Source organism: Triticum urartu, chromosome 7A (assembly GCF_056163025.1).
Source record: "Triticum urartu cultivar PI428250 chromosome 7A, HENAU_Tu73, whole genome shotgun sequence".
NCBI classification, from domain to species: Eukaryota; Viridiplantae; Streptophyta; class Magnoliopsida; order Poales; family Poaceae; genus Triticum; species Triticum urartu.
Window position 1 is genome coordinate 620,159,498 of NC_141879.1, and position 16,478 is coordinate 620,175,975.

General features: G+C 41.8%; 3 protein-coding genes across 3 annotated transcripts; all 3 read left to right on the forward strand.

The window, feature by feature from the left end:
• The first annotated feature begins 6,703 nt into the window (after positions 1–6,703).
• Positions 6,704–7,449, forward strand: LOC147960727 (uncharacterized). The gene has a single exon (XM_087533522.1). The coding sequence runs from the start codon at positions 6,742–6,744 to the stop codon at positions 7,447–7,449; it is 708 nt and encodes a 235-aa protein (XP_087389648.1). The 5' UTR covers positions 6,704–6,741.
• Positions 7,450–9,546: 2,097 nt separating this feature from the next.
• On the forward strand, positions 9,547–10,839 carry LOC147960728 (uncharacterized). Its single transcript, XM_087533523.1, has one exon. It carries the CDS (start codon positions 9,547–9,549, stop codon positions 10,774–10,776), a length of 1,230 nt encoding a protein of 409 aa, XP_087389649.1. The 3' UTR covers positions 10,777–10,839.
• A 2,967-nt stretch (positions 10,840–13,806) lies between these two features.
• LOC125519155 (ethylene-responsive transcription factor 1-like) lies at positions 13,807–16,242 on the forward strand. The gene is made up of 3 exons (XM_087534687.1): positions 13,807–14,214; positions 15,184–15,882; positions 15,962–16,242. The coding sequence occupies exons 1-2, from the start codon at positions 13,896–13,898 to the stop codon at positions 15,849–15,851; spliced, it is 987 nt and encodes a 328-aa protein (XP_087390813.1). The 5' UTR covers positions 13,807–13,895; the 3' UTR covers positions 15,852–15,882; positions 15,962–16,242.
• Positions 16,243–16,478: the final 236 nt, after the last annotated feature.

Sequence of the window (16,478 nt, forward strand, 5' to 3'; positions counted from 1 at the left end):
CCGATCGACCCCAACTGGGCTCCACTACTGAACAACTAGAACGAAAACAACACAAAGGACAAGATCTTCATCGAGCTCCTCCTTGAGCTTGGTTGTGTCATCTGCACGGTTCAACGGCACCTGCAAGCTGGTTTTGGAAGTATCTGTGAGCCACAGGGACTCAGGAATCTCACACCCTCGCGATCAAGACTATTTAAGCTTACGGGTAAGGTAAAAGGTATGAGGTGGAGCTGCAGCAAGCGACTAGCATATATGGTGGCTAACATACGCAAATGAGAGCGAGAAGAGAAGGCAAAGCACGATCGAGAAACTATGATCAAGAAGTGATCCTAGAACAACCTACGTCAAGCATAACTCCAACAACCATGTTCACTTCCCATACTCCACCGGAAAGAGACCATCACGGTTACACACGCGGTTGATGTATTTTAATTAAGGTCAACTTCAGGTTTTCTACAACCGGACATCAACAAATTCCCATATGCTCATAACCGCGGGCACGGCTTTCGAAAGTTCAAATCCCTGCAGGGGTGTCCCAACTTAGCCCATGACAAGCTCTCACGGTCAACGAAGGATATTCCTTCTAGCGGGAAGACCCGATCAGACTCGGAATCCCGGTTACAAGACATTTCGACAAGGTAAAACTAAACCAGCAACACCGCCCGAATGTGCCGACAAATCCCGATAAGAGCTGCACATATCTCTTTCTCAGGGCACACCGGATTGTCTAAACTTCCGGTAGGTCAGCCTAGAGTTGCCCCTGGTGGCCACCGGCGGCTGACAAGTTGGACCAACACTCAGAGGAGCACTGGCCCGGGGGTTTAAATAATGATGACCCTTGGGCGCGCGACCCCCAAGGGAAAAGAAAAGGCTAGGTGGCGAATGGGAAAACCAATGTTGGGCATTGCTGGAAGAGTTTTACTCAAGGCGAACTGTCAAGGGGTTCCCATTATTACCCAACCGCGTAAGGAAGGCAAAATCCAGGAACATAACACCAATATGACGGAAACTAGGGCGGCAAGAGTGGAACAAAACACCAGGCATAAGGCCGAGCCTTCCACCCTTTACCAAGTATATAGATGCATTAATTAAATAAGATATATAGTGATATCCCAACAAGTAAACATGTTCCAACAAGGAACAACAACTCCATGTTCCAACAAGGAACATACTTCAATCTTCACCTGCAACTAACAACGCTATAAGAGGGGCCGAGCAAAGCGGTAACATAGCCAAACAACGGTTTGCTAGGACAAGGTGGGTTAGAGGCTTGCTTCAACAATATGGGAGGCATGATAAGCAAGTGGTAGGTATCGCAACATAGGCATAGCAAAAGAGCGAGCAACTAGCAAGCAAAGATAGAAGTGATTTTGAGGGTATGGTCATCTTGCCTGAGATCCCGCAAGGAAGAAGAACGAGTCCATGAAGAAGACAAACGTGCGTAGACGAACGAATCCTCACAACACGACGTTACCGGATTACCGAGACGAAGTACACCGGAAAGAAAGCAAACAACAAAGTAAACAACCACTACAACAACATGGCACGATGCGCAAACAAGTATGATGCATGTCCGGTTTAATGAAGCATGGCATGGCAAAGTGCACAAACAATGCTACAAATTAAGTGGAGCTCAATATGCAACTCCGTTGCATATTGACGAAACACCACATTCAAGCTATTTAGTTCGATCTCGTTTATGTACCCAACAATATTAAATGTTGTTAAACATGGCAAGAGGGTGAAGCAAAGTAAAACTACCTATCTAGTCAAGTTTAAATGAGACCGGAAACAACGAACAACAATTCCGGAAACTCCTCATGAGCATATTATAGATTTGGTACTTTTCTGCCCTAAACTTTATTTTAGAGTTGTTAAACATGAAAGTTGAGTGCACCAAGTTAAACTAGGCATTTTTCTACCCCATTTACATATAAAGATTATTTAAAACCGAGCTACGGTTATTTAGTTACGAAATAAATCATTTTAGCAAGTTATTTAAGCAAATTTAAACAAACAACATTTTAAACATTTTAAACATGCATGAAAGTTGCAAATTATTAAACTAGATGAAATTCTAAGCAAGTTTCATATACAAAGTTTTTACATATGATGCATGGTTGGAGAGTTATTATATGCATGAAGTTTAGGGGCTAAACCGCAAAACTGTTGTCTCAGGATATAGGAAAAACCGCAGATCTGGAAAAAAACTACACTGGCCGAAACTGGATGGGCTGGGGTTCTCACAATGGTACTTGGGCCGGCTCAGAGCAGTGACTGGGCCCAGCAATGCAGCTGCCTGGCGGCTGGGAGGCCCACGCGGGCGAAGGGAGCTGGGCCTGCGCTCGCTGGGCTTGGTCAACGCGTACGCGCGGGCGAGCGGGCACCTCGTCCTGTTCTCGTCAGGAAGCAGAGCAATGGTAGGAACTTGACGACGGGCGGCGCGACGAGGAACTTGCGCGGGCGAGGGCGCATGGGAACCGGCTGGATCGTGGTGGACTCGGCGGATGGGCGGCGGAGCAGAGGAGATCCGGTCCAGAACGGGGCCGGACGCGAACTTGAACGGCGGCGCTGGTCCATGGCGGCGGTGGTCCTGCAGGAGGCCTCGGGCACCATGGCTGCGGGAGGAGGCGGCTTCAGCCTGATCTGGACGGCGGTGCGAGCAGCAGAGCATCATCGGGTTCAGGTGCTGGCCGCGGTAAGATGAGCAACGGGCACGACAACGAGAAAGAGCAGGCGGGGCGGCGTGGAACTTGGCGGTTAAACACGGCGGAGCTTCGGACTTGGGCGGTGGAGCTCCACGCGACGACGGGATGGGGACTTGACGGCGGGATCCGACGAGGAGGCGTCGGAGATGGTCGGATCTGGGCCAGAGGCGGACGTTGGCGGCTTCCGCGAGCGGCGGTCGTTCCTGCAGCGATGAAGTACATAGAGAGAGGGAGATCGTGAGAGAGATTGAAGGGGAAGGAGAGAAAACCGTAGGGGAAGAAGGGAAGGAGAGGTGCATCCTGGCAGCGGTGGTTTTCGCCTGCCGGCCGGATGAGAGGCCAGAAACGTGACGCGGCAGCGACGAGCGCTCCTGATCCGCTCGGGTATCGAAGCAGGAGGAGGGGGCTCGTGCGGGAAGCTGCTGGTTGGTCCGGGAGGGATCCCGAGGAAATCAGGTGGAGTGGCGGCGCGGTGGGATCGATGGGACAAGACCCCTAGGATCTAGGGTTGGCCTATAAATATACAGATGAATTTAGTTTAGGGGCTACCTCGTCCCTCCGATCGTAATTGGATGGTCGCGAATAAAATAGCTAGGGAGTCCAAAGAGAAAAACAGAGACGTTTTGTAGATGTTCGGGGATGATCCGAATCCAACGGTGACGACTGCCCGGGTCGGGTCCGAGACATTTTTGGACGCGCACGTGAGGGGTTTGATGCACTGTGCAGAGAGGGTTTCGGACCGTGCGGTCGCATCGGACAACTCCGGAAGTGAAGAGGGGAAGGAGGATGGACTAGGTGGGCTGTGGCGAGACTGCGAGGGGGAGAAGAGAGAGGGAGGGCCCGGCATCTGTTTCCGGAGACCGAAAACGTCCGACGTTTTGACCGACTATAATGTCGCTATAGTTATCTGTTGGGGCATCAAACGGACTCCGAACGCGATGAAACTTGGCAGCCGGTCTACTAACAACAAAACAACACCGCACGCCAACTTTCATCCCATTCCGAGAACATTTTCCGACCACTTCTAAAATAGTATTTTGGACATGCTGCGGGCGCGTGCAAGTGTGTCTGGGCTCAGAACGGACAACGGAAGGAACTGGGAGAACCCGGACGGATGCAAGTTTTAAAACATGATGGTGCAATGCACATGATGACATGATGAAATGCAACACGCAAGCCAAAGACATGGCAACAACAACGAATAACTGGACGACACCTGGCGCATCGGTCTCGGGGCGCTACACCCACCCTCTTTCATAGGAGGCCCACGGGACATGAGGCGACGATATCTAAAGGCCATGGCTTTGGTCCAACGGTTTGGAAAACCAAATCTCTTTCTTACAATGACATGCAATCCAAGTTGGGAGGAGATAACAAAAGAGCTTGCACCAGGACAATTAGCACAAGACCGGCCAGATTTGGTAGCACGAGTATTCAAGGCAAAATTGGAGGATCTTAAGAATCTTATATTTAAAAAGAATTTTTTGGTGAAGTTGCTGCTCACGTGCGTGTTATTGAATTTCAAAAGAGGGGGCTACCCCATGCACATTTCTTAATAATCCTAAAGTCAGATTATAAGATAAATAACTCAGATTAGTATGATCAAATTATATCAGCTGAAATTCCTGACAAAAACAAGTACCCAGTGTTACATGATTTAGTTATTAAACACGTGATGCATGGGCCCTGTGGCGTTCTCAAAAGTAAAAATTCCTGCATGCAAAATGGGGAATGTAAATACCATTATCCCCGAGCATTCTCAGATGCTACATTGCAAGGGAAAGACTCATATCCAATTTATAGACGCAGGGATGATGGCCGTAAAGTGCGCATTAGGGGATCTGTTTTGGATAATAGATGGGTTGTGCCATATAATCCATACCTACTTATGAGATATAATTGCCATATAAACATCGAAGTTTGCTCCAGCATCAAGGCTGTTAAGTATTTATTTAAGTACATTTACAAGGGTCATGATCGTGCCTCTTTTATTATAGAAGCCGCAGAAGGTCGAGTTATTGATGAAATTCGCGAGTATAGAGATGCCCTTTATATCACCTCCAGAAGCAATATGGAGAATTTACTCTTTCGACCTGAGTGAGATGTCTCCTCCCGTTCTACAGTTACAAGTCCATTTGCCAAATATGCATTTGGTCCGTTATAAAGACTATGACAATTTGGAAAATGTGATTAGTATAGAATCATCTTCCAGGACAATGCTTACTGAGTATTTTAGAATGAACTCTATCGATCCTTATACTAGAAATTTCCTATATAAGGAATTCCCTGAATTTTATACATGGCAGAGGAACCACAAGACATGGAGACGACGTACCAAGAGAATTCAAATAGGTCGACTTGTGGCTGCTCACCCTGCAGAAGGTGAACGCTATTACTTGAGAATATTGCTAAACCATGTGAGGGGGGCTACATCTTTTCATGATTTACGCACTGTTGATGGTGTTGTTTTCTCCACATTTAGAGAAGCTGCAGAGAGAAGGGGTCTCATAGAAGCAGATGATAGTATTTCTGACTGTCTCACCGAAGCTGCCACATTTTAAATGCCCTATGCACTTAGAAGGCTTTTTGCTACAATTTTGGCATTTTGCGAAGTTACAAATGTTCATGCATTATGGAACAATCACTTTGAAGCATTGGCTGACGATTTTCGTAGGGAGAACATTAGTGATGAAGCAATCGAGAAACTCGTGCTTGGAGATATTCGATATTTGTTATATTCCGTGGGAAAGGACATCAAGACCTTTGATCTTCCAGATCTATTGGATGCTGATGATCTGGACAGCTTAGAGGCGAGATAATTGAGTGAAGAAATGTCTATTGAAGTTGCTAAAGAAGACCTGGAGCTACAGGCAACTTTAAACAATGAACAACAGCTTGCTTTAGATGAAATAATGGACCACGTCTTGAACCAGAAGGGTAAGGTCTTCTTCATCGATGGTCCAGGAGGTACAGGAAAGACGTACCTTTATAAAGCTTTATTGGCAAAAATAAGATCAATGGGTTTGATAGCCATTGCAACACCAACATCTGGCATTGCAGCTTCTATCATGCCTGGTGGTCGGACGGCCCATTCCAGATTTAAAATACCAATAAATGTTCAAGAAGATACTGTGTGCAACTTCAGTAAGCAGAGTGGGACAGCTGAATTACTTCGAAGAGCATCTTTGATAATATGGGATGAAGTTGCCATGAAAAAATGGCAAGCAGTTGAGGCACTTGATAGATCCCTGCAAGATATTACTGGTTGTAGATCACAATTTGGAGGTAAAGTAATTGTGTTCGGAGGAGATTTCCGACAAGTCCTTCCAGTAGTTAGGCGTGGCACTAGAGCCCAAATTGTTAATGCCACTCTCAGAAAATCTTATCTGTGGGAGGATATAAGACAAATAAAACTCTGGCGCAATATGAGAGCACAAACAGATCCATGGTTATCTGATTTTCTCTTGAGAGTTGGCAATGGCGTTGAAGAATCAATTGGTGGTCCATCCGACATATCTACATCATGTAATTAATTGACAGGTACTGGTCAACATAAGCGTGTATCAGCATTCCTGGACAAGGGCAGTGGACATAAGAGAAAGAGAATGTCTAATGGGGCAGGTCGTAGTAATAATGGAAAGGGAACACATGAAGATGGTGTAGCCAATGAGCAGGAAGACCATAACAGCACCATCTATGTTCCAGATGGTTCTTTTCCTGCCCTAGAAGGTAATACAATTGTCACGGTGTACCATAGCTATTTCTAATGCATCGATCAATCATCGACTTTACTTCTCCTAAAATATTATTTTACTGATTGACAAATTGATGTATAGATGAAACTGGGCAATCTGAATATATGACTGAAGATGATGAGGGTTACATATTCGCTGGACATGGTAAGCATTAATGTGTGTTCTTAGTATAAATAATTACTACTACCATTGCGACACAGTTTTCTCACTATTAAAAAGAATGAACAGGAACAGATTGCGTATTATCATATCGAGACCAAAACCATGCAAATTGTGAAATGCAAGAGGATCCCTTTGATTGTATATATCGGAATGTACCAAGTGGCCATCATGTTTTGGAGCCAGTGCCTAACTGCACAAATTGCAATGCAAAACGGTTCCAGTATGAGAATCCAACATTTTGTTGCATGGGTGGCAAGGTCAAGATAGTAACTCCATATGTTCCTGATGAAATGCGCCGACTATACACAAGTCAAGATCCTGACGCTAAGTACTTTCAAGACAATATTCGGTACTTCAATTCTCACTTTTCTTTTACCTCTCTTGGTGTTATCTTGGACCAGAGATATTGCAATAAAAAGTCTGGTGTTTACACTTTCCGTGCACAAGGTCAAATTTATCGTCGAATTGATCAATTGGTTCCAGTAGAAGATGGCCCTAAGCATTTACAACTATACTTTTATGACACTGAATCAGATTTGCAACACAGATTTCGTTATTCTCCTAATCTTGATAGAGTTCTCATTGGAAAATTGGCGAGCATACTTTCATCTAATCCTTACGCCCAGACATTTCGAAGCCTTGGTTCAGTGTCAAACCTTGATGAGTATCGAATTGAGCTCAACACAGACATTTCTTTAGATCAACGAGTATATAATGCACCAACTACATCACAAGTAGTAGCAATCTGGGTAGAAGGAAATAATCCTCAGGGTCACTTCGATAGGAGTATAATGGTATATGGTAAATCAAATGATCCACAGTAGATAAAAGCATACGATGGCTGTTATGACCCACTTTCATATCCACTATTTTTCCCAAACGGGGAAGTTGGGTGGAACTTGAAAATACCAAAAGTGAGATCAAATCTCATTGTTAATAAGATCAATCAAGAAGATGACTATAACAAAGAAGATAAATTGTGCCGCATAATCAACTGTCACTTATATTATATTTTAAAAATTATTTATCTAAATTAAAATGTTTTCCATTATAGCGATGGAGTATAACTCTGGTTCATTTGTTTCACCAAGGGAATACTATTGTTTCAAACTGCAAGTGCGACCGAATGAATTTAATGTTTTGCTTTTTGGCAAACGACTAACTCAACAGTACATTGTTGATATGTACATTAAGATTGAGTCAATAAGATTGGCATTCTACCTAAAACCAGCAAACCAAAATCTTATACGAGCAGATTTATATCAAGGGCTGGTTGATAGTGTTGTTGCGGGTGAGACACGTGCATGCATGATTGGGAAGCGTATAGTGCTCCCACCCTCTTTCATAGGAGGCCCACAGGACATAAGGCGACGATATCTAAACGTCATGGCTTTGGTCCAACGGTTTGGAAAACCAGATCTATTTCTTACAATGACATGCAATCCAAGTTGGGAGGAGATAACAAAAGAGCTCGGACCAGGACAATTAGCACAAGACTGGCCAGATTTGGTAGCACGAGTATTCAAGGCAAAATTGGAGGATCTTAAGAATCTTATATTTAAAAAGATTTTTTTGGTGAAGTTGCTGCTCACGTGCGTGTTATTTAATTTCAAAAGAGGGGGCTACCCCATGCACATTTCTTAATAATCCTAAAGTCGGATTATAAGATAAATAACCCAGATCAGTATGATCAAATTATATCAGCTGAAATTCCTGACAAAAACAAGTACCCAGTGTTACATGATTTAGTTATTAAACACATGATGCATGGGCCCTGTGGCGTTCTCAATAGTAAAAATTCCTACATGCAAAATGGGGAATGTAAATACCATTATCCCCGAGCATTCTCAGATGCTACATTGCAAGGGAAAGACTCATATCCAATTTATAGACGCAGGGATGATGGCCGTAAAGTGCGCATTAGGGGATCTGTTTTGGATAATAGATGGGTTGTGCCATATAATCCATACCTACTTATGAGATATAATTGCCATATAAACATCGAAGTTTGCTCCAGCATCAATGCTGTTAAGGATTTATTTAAGTACATTTACAAGGGTCATGACCGTGCCTCTTTTATTGTAGAAGCCGTAGAAGGTCGAGTTATTGATGAAATTCACGAGTATAGAGATGCCCGCTTTATATCACCTCCAGAAGCAATATGGAGAATTTACTCTTTCGACCTGAGTGAGATGTCTCCTCCCGTTCTATAGTTACAAGTCCATTTGCCAAATATGCATTTGGTCCGTTATAAAGACTGTGACAATTTGGAAAATGTGATTAGTATAGAATCATCTTCCAGGACAATGCTTACTGAGTATTTTACAATGAACTCTATCGATCCTTATGCTAGAAATTTCCTATATAAGGAATTCCCTGAATTTTATACATGGCAGAGGAACCACAAGACATGGAGATGACGTACCAAGAGAATTCAAATAGGTCGACTTGTGGCTGCTCACCCTGCAGAAGGTGAACGCTATTAGTTGAGAATATTGCTAAACCATGTGAGGGGGGCTACATCTTTTCATGATTTACGTACTGTTGATGGTGTTGTTTTCTCCACATTTAGAGAAGCTGTAGAGAGAAGGGGTCTCATAGAAGCAGATGATAGTATTTCTGACTGTCTCACCGAAGCTGCCACATTTCAAATGCCCTATGCACTTAGAAGGCTTTTTGCTACAATTTTGGCATTTTGCGAAGTTAGAAATGTTCGTGCATTATGGAACAATCACTTTGAAGCAATGCCTGACGATTTTCGTAGGGAGAACATAAGTGATGAAGCAATCGAGAAACTCGTGCTTGGAGATATTAGATATTTGTTATATTCCATGGGAAAGGACATCAGGACCTTTGATCTTCTAGATCTATTGGATGCTAATGATCTGGACAGCTTAGAGGCAAGATAATTGAGTGAAGAAATGTCTATTGAAGTTGCTAAAGAAGACCTGGAGCTGCATGCAACTTTAAACAATGAACAACAGCTTGCTTTAGATGAAATAATGGACCACGTCTTGAACCAGAAGGGTAAGGTCTTCTTCATCGATGGTCCAGGAGGTACAGGAAAGACGTACCTTTATAAAGCTTTATTGGCAAAAGTAAGATCAATGGGTTTGATAGCCATTGCAACACCAACATCTGGCATTGCAGCTTCTATCATGCCTAGTGGTCGGACGGCCCATTCCAGATTTAAAGTACCAATAAATGTTCAAGAAGATACTGTGTGCAACTTCAGTAAGCAGAGTGGGACAGCTGAATTACTTCGAAGAGCATCTTTGATAATTTGGGATGAAGTTGCCATGACAAAATGGCAAGCAGTTGAGGCACTTGATAGATCCCTGCAAGATATTACTGGTTGTAGATCACAATTTGGAGGTAAAGTAATTGTGTTCGGAGGAGATTTCCGACAAGTCCTTCCAGTAGTTAGGCGTGGCACTAGAGCCCAAATTGTTAATGCCACTCTCAGAAAATCTTATCTGTGGGAGGATATAAGACAAATAAAACTCTGGCGCAATATGAGAGCACAAACAGATCCATGGTTCTCTGATTTTCTCTTGAGAGTTGGCAATGGCGTTGAAGAATCAATTGGTGAAGACTATGTGCATTTACCTGAAGAGATGGTTGTAGGTTACACACATTCAGAGACCTCGGTTAGTAAGTTGCTAAACGAAGTATTTCCTTCACTTGACAAGAATGGAAGATTACCGTCTTATATAAGTTCTCGTGCCATTCTTTCCACCAAAAATGAATACGTGGATGAATTAAATGTGAAGCTTATAGACCGATTTCCTGGAGAAGAAAAGGTCTACTATAGTTTTGATTCAGTAGTGGATGATACTCACAATCACTACCCACCTGAATTCCTGAATTCTCTCACACCTAATGGCCTACCTCCACATGTTCTCAGGTTGAAAATAAATTGCCCTGTGATCTTGCTTCAGAATTTAGATCCTCATAATGGATTATGCAATGGAACAAGGCTTATTATTAAGGCATTTCAAGATAATGCTATCGATGCTGAAATTATTGGAGGACAACATGCTGGAAAGCGAGTATTCCTTCCAAGAATACCTTTGTATCCTTCTGAAGATGATGTGCTTCCCTTCAAGTTCAAGAGAAAGCAATTTCCAATCGTGTTAGCTTTGCAATGACAATCAATAAAGCTCAAGGTCAAACAATTCCGCATGTTGGTATCTACCTTCCAGAACCTGTGTTCTCTCACGGTCAACTATATGTTGCATTGTCCTGAGGAATATCAAGGCAAACAACAAGCTTGCCAAGCCAAACAGGGATGTCGACCCATCAGGAAAAAGTACCAAAAATATTGTCTATAAGGAGGTTTTGGCATGATAAATGTATATAATGCATAACTGTCTTTGTTTCATATATATGAGCATGCTTTACTTTGTCTCATAATATTGGTACGTTGATAATTGTTGAGATTTTTTTTATAAATATGCGCATATATTAGAATCATGAATAACATAGGCCTTATATTCTAATATGTTCTACAGATATATGAATACATAATGTTTTCTGTTCAGAGAGAGCACGAATGGAGTATTGTGCTACTATTGTCAACTTTTTTGTTTGCTGTAGTTCTAAGTTTGTGTCCAGAAGATCATCAACTAGATCAGGATCCTTGTTTCATGTATAATACACCGAACATTTTTTATGTGCAAACCATGAATTTGATTTGCTAAGCTGGAATTTGGTCATTTACGTTTTTTGATTATGCTAGCCTTAGATTGCACAAAACCATGTTCGACATTGCAGACTGGTTTTATACCATATAGAAGGTGTTGTTTTTATCTTGTCATTGAATGCCTCTTCGCACATTTTTTTGTCTCAATACTTAACTTGATACACTCTCATGTTGGCAGGGTCAATTGGAATCTTATGCCTTTATGGATCATGAACTTGAAATGAAGGCTTCTGGTGAGCTCTAAGCATCCATGCTTCAGGCAACATTACTATTAGGTGCCAGCTTCATTTTGGCATGAGCTACCCTCTTTAGTTGTGGATTTGAAAAATGTTAGTAAAAGAAGTGTATGTATCTATATGTACTGTTGTACGTGACATAGCTGTCTATAAACAATATGTGAGATCAACCCTGAAAACAAACTCAGCTCGCAAATAGCAATAATTGTATGGTGGGCGATTCTGCCATGACCTATTTGGTTATAAGTTATTGATGTTTGACTTGTAGCTGTGAGCACTTGTGTTGTTGCATATTGTAGTTGAGCTTTTGCTTATGTTGTATAGTAGGATACATTTTCCAAACCTATATATGGATGAGAAACAAGGGGTCTAAAAATAGAAATGATTATTTTCTTTTACATAAATTGGACCCTCTGCTATCTTTTAGTTCCATCTCAACTGGTTACTACGTGCAAAGCACGTGCAGTTTACTAGTACTTGATAGTAAGTCAATGGGGGTAAGTAGATATGTATAATTTAATCATAGAGTTATAGAATCATCTATAAGGGGATATTGGTTGAATATTAAGCAAGATACAAGGTCGATGTCATGTTCTTTAAAAACGAATGTTGGATCTCCATATACATGGTTAGATCAAGAATGTGATGAGAAAATTACAATGCTAACTTATAATTCATATAATTATCGCATAATAATGCTAACAATTGCACATAAACTACATGATAGTAACTTAATGGAGTAACTGTATTTTTATTTGAGAACAACGAAGTAAGTAGCTATGAGTGACTTACAAGAATCTTGGAGTTACGCACAATCATTTATGAGATGATTTTGATTAAACATTTGGTTTGATGAACCCGCCCAATAAACCCGGATGAAGTGAGTACGAAAACAATAGTCATACTACTTGTGTGTTGTACAATCTTGAGCTAATTAATGGTGTAACTAGCGAGTGATTTGCAAAGATCTTAACATTACACATAATCATATATGACAAGATTTTTGGTAAAACATTCGACTAGATGAACCCGAACGGAGATGTATGACAATAGTAGTACAATCATACTACAGGTGTGTAGTATAATCTTGAGCTAGTAAATGGTATAACTAGCTATGAGTTATTTGCAAAGATTTTAGCATTACAAACAATCATTTATGAGGCAATTTTTAGTTAAATGTTTGATTTAATGAGCCTGTCCAATAAACTTAGGCGAAGAGACTACGACAATAGTAGAGTCATACTACAGGTGTGTAGTATAATCTTGAGCTAATAAATGATGTAACTAGCTATGAGAGATTTGCGAAGATCCTAGCAATACATACAATCATTTATGAGAAGATTTTTTGGTTCAATGTTCGGTTGGATGAACCCATGCAATAAACCAATACTGAGAGTGTACGACGGTAGTAGTACAGTTGTACTACATCGCGTAGTATAATCTTGAGCTAATAAATGTTGTAACTAGCTATGAGTTATTTGCAAGGATATTAAAATTAAATACAATCATTTATAAGAAGATATTGGTTAAGCGTTTGGTTGGATGAACCTGTCCAATAAACCCACACGAAGAGAGTACAACAACAGTACACTGATACTACAGGTGTGTAGTACAATATTGAGCTAATAAATGACATAACTATGAGTGATTTGCAAAGATCTTAGCATTACACACAATCATTTATTATAATATTTTTGGTTAAATGTTCGGTTGAACGAACCCGTCCAATAGACCCAAAAGGGGAGAGCAGCAGTAATAGTACAGTCATACTATAGGCGTGTAGTACAATCTTGAGCGAATAAATGACGCAACAAGCCATGAGTGATTTGCAAAAATCTTAGCATTATACACAATCATTTGTGAGACGATTTTTGGTTAAACATTGAAACCATCCTATAAACCCAGACGGAGAGTGTATGACAATAGTGGCACAATCGTACTACATGTGTGTGGTAGAACAATCTTGAGCTAATAAATGTTGGCTTGCCTCCAAATAGATAAAGTCAAACATACATCCATCTATTCATACGCGAGGCACAATGCAAGAAATAGTAGTTCTCTCAAGGGAATAGCACGCAAGATTCCCAAAATGCTCGCTTTCGGAACCTGCCTCGTGCCTTCCTCCCACCGCACGGCCCCTCGCTGACGCGTGGGCCCACCACATGCCCTCTTGCACCATCACGCGGCCACCTTGTATATAGGGGACTGGCCTCACCCCCACCTACCAACCCACACCTGTTGCCTTGCTTATTAAAAATCTTTGTACATTTACCAATTCCGTCGAGGCCCCTTCCCCGACGACGATTGCGACGAGGTATCAGCAACCATCATGTCTGGCAGAGCATTACTCGCCGACATCAAGGTTCCCATGGTGACGCGGAAGGTGATGGAGGTCACGGTGCGGCCCGAGAAGAAGAAGCCCCAGCGAGGAGGTGGCGGGGGCCATCGCTTCACGCGACACGGCGGGCGCAGGGGACTCATCCTGGACTATGATGAGGAGGACTTTGAGGCCGATTTCAAGAAGTTCTTGGCCGACTCCAGGGACTATGACTTCGAGCTCGGGTGCGGTGGGGTGGCCGAGAAGGATGATGACTACGAGGAAGTCGAGATCAAGCCCTTTGCCGCCATCAAGAGGTCCCTCTCCGAAGGTAATAGCCCTTGGTCGCTTGGACTAGTTTTTAATCTACGTATCATCACCTTTAGCGCTTGACTATGTATTACCTCCATCTTGGTTTATTAGTCTCCATCATATTTTGGGTCAAAGTTTGACCACATAATTAACTAGTATAATATTAATGCATGTCATAAAAAAATATATTGTTGGATTCTTATTCGAGTGTAGTTTTAATATTATTTTTGCTACGTTTAACTTATATTTTATTGGTTAAAATCATGGTAAAAAAGTAAGACCAAAAATACAAGGGGGACTAGTAAACTAGGGAGAAGGTAGTAGAAATAGGAGATTGTGTGATTGGTTCAAAAACGGTTTGGTCGTTTGGTTGGGTAGGATGAGAATTTTTTGTAGGGGTGGCTATTGGAAGGCTGTGTTTGGGCGGTGTTACACCTGTTTTTAGAGATTTTATATTGGATGTGCTATCATGGAGTAATTTGGGTGAAGGGTTAGGCTTTTCCATTTCTCTGTTGTGTTCGGTTAGTAGCTTATTTTCGCCGAGGTCTTGGCCTCTTGAATTGTTTCCTTGTTAGATGGTTGTAGGTGTGGCTGAGCAACCGAGGATTGTTCTAGGCTTGGTTCATTTATTAGTCTAAATGATTACTGTACTAATCATTGAATCAAACTGAAAAAGAATATCCTTGATTCTGCATCGTCTATAATGCAATTTGTAGATTAATAAGTGCAGAATGATGTCAAAGATTTATAACATGAGGTCTGTTTATGAGAACCTTGGATTTTTTTATTAAGTTGTGATTATTATTTTTATTTATTTGTTCTGTTTGTGAATGATGATGTTTTCACCCGAACCTGAGCCATCATGGTTCGATGTTCATTATGATTATTATATTTTTCATTTAAATTCATGAAAAAATTATTTACTATGTGTGAGAGAAATTTATCTGTGTTGGTCCCTCTTAGCATTGACATTGATCTTCTATTGCAGATGACTTAAGCACCATGCCTACTGCTGGTTTTGATGGTCCTGCAGAAAGGTCAGCAAAAAGGAAGAGAAAGAACCAACTCAAGGGTATTCGTCAGTGCCCCTTGGGTAAGTGGGCTGCTGAAATCAAAGATCCTAGCAAGGGTGTCTGTGTCTGGCTCGGTACTTTCAACAGTGCTAAAGAAGCCGCAAGAGCTTATGATGTCGAAGCACGCCGAATCTATGGTAAGAAGGCCAAGGTTAACTTTCCAGAGGAACCAACAGGATATGTCGACTTTGCATCAATCCAGCCACTTGTTCCTGCAATAAACTTTGCTGCCCCTGTTGAAGCTCCTATTATGGATATGTACTCTGACCAGGGAAGCAACTCTTTTGGCTGCTCTGACTTGGGCTGGGAGTATGAGACCAAGAGTCTAGATATATCATCCATTTCTACCATTGCCGAAGGAGCAGAATCTGCGTTTGTCGAGAATAACACCTACAACTCACTGGTGCCTCCTGTTATGGAGAATAATGCTGCCAGTTCTGAATCTTGGATGAGATATCTTATGGATGATGATGTGGATGAGCTGATTGATGGCCTAGTGAATTTTTATGATCATCAGGATGTCGTTGGCAACATGGACCTTTGGAGCTTCGATGACATGCCCGTCTTTGGAGACTTTGTCTGAGGGATTCAAACCTTGTATATCGGGACAATGGGTAAGCCTTTCCAATTTGGATGTTCAGTCTAAGGTTGATAATGTTTTCATTACATTGAACTTTTTGTTCCGGGTTTCAGGAATAAGACTATGGGAGATTGGGAAGCACCCTATTGTCACCTTCGGCTAGCATATGCTTATGTCCAAGCTTAGATGCAAAAGAGTTGCATCCCGAGTCTCTTTTGTAATCGACCCTTTCCCTAGTTCATTGTCTCTGTGTGGCAGCCATTTGGTAGATTGATGAACCATGGTATTTATCTTTTGTCAACTTTTATGTCATAACTACCATTTCTGAATGTGAACATCATGAATCTGTGTTCAGTTTGCTTTAATTTGTGTGCTTGATCTCTTTTTCACTTTAGTTGTGGCTGTTTAATTGGTTATAGAAGTAATTTATATACTTTCTAATTTTTTTAGCCTAAGAGTATTTGTTAAATATGGATTTGCCTGGATACTTGCAGAATTTCTGCTGTACATGTGTGGTAAGTTTATGGTTCTATGCATCATATTGATCCAGAGGCTGAATGTTTCAACCTCTTTTTCAAAAAAGGGTGTGGTAAGCCAGAGTGTCTTCTATATTATACCTCTTCACTTCAG

Excerpts from the sequence above, each read along its gene's own strand:
- LOC147960727 (XM_087533522.1), top strand. The coding sequence starts at position 6,742 with ATGCAAGAGGATCCCTTTGATTGTATATATCGGAATGTACCAAGTGGC.
- LOC147960728 (XM_087533523.1), top strand. The coding sequence starts at position 9,547 with ATGTCTATTGAAGTTGCTAAAGAAGACCTGGAGCTGCATGCAACTTTA.
- LOC125519155 (XM_087534687.1), top strand. The coding sequence starts at position 13,896 with ATGTCTGGCAGAGCATTACTCGCCGACATCAAGGTTCCCATGGTGACG. Across the intron at positions 14,215-15,183 it reads CAAGAGGTCCCTCTCCGAAG|ATGACTTAAGCACCATGCCT; the intron begins GTAATAGCCCTT and ends CTTCTATTGCAG.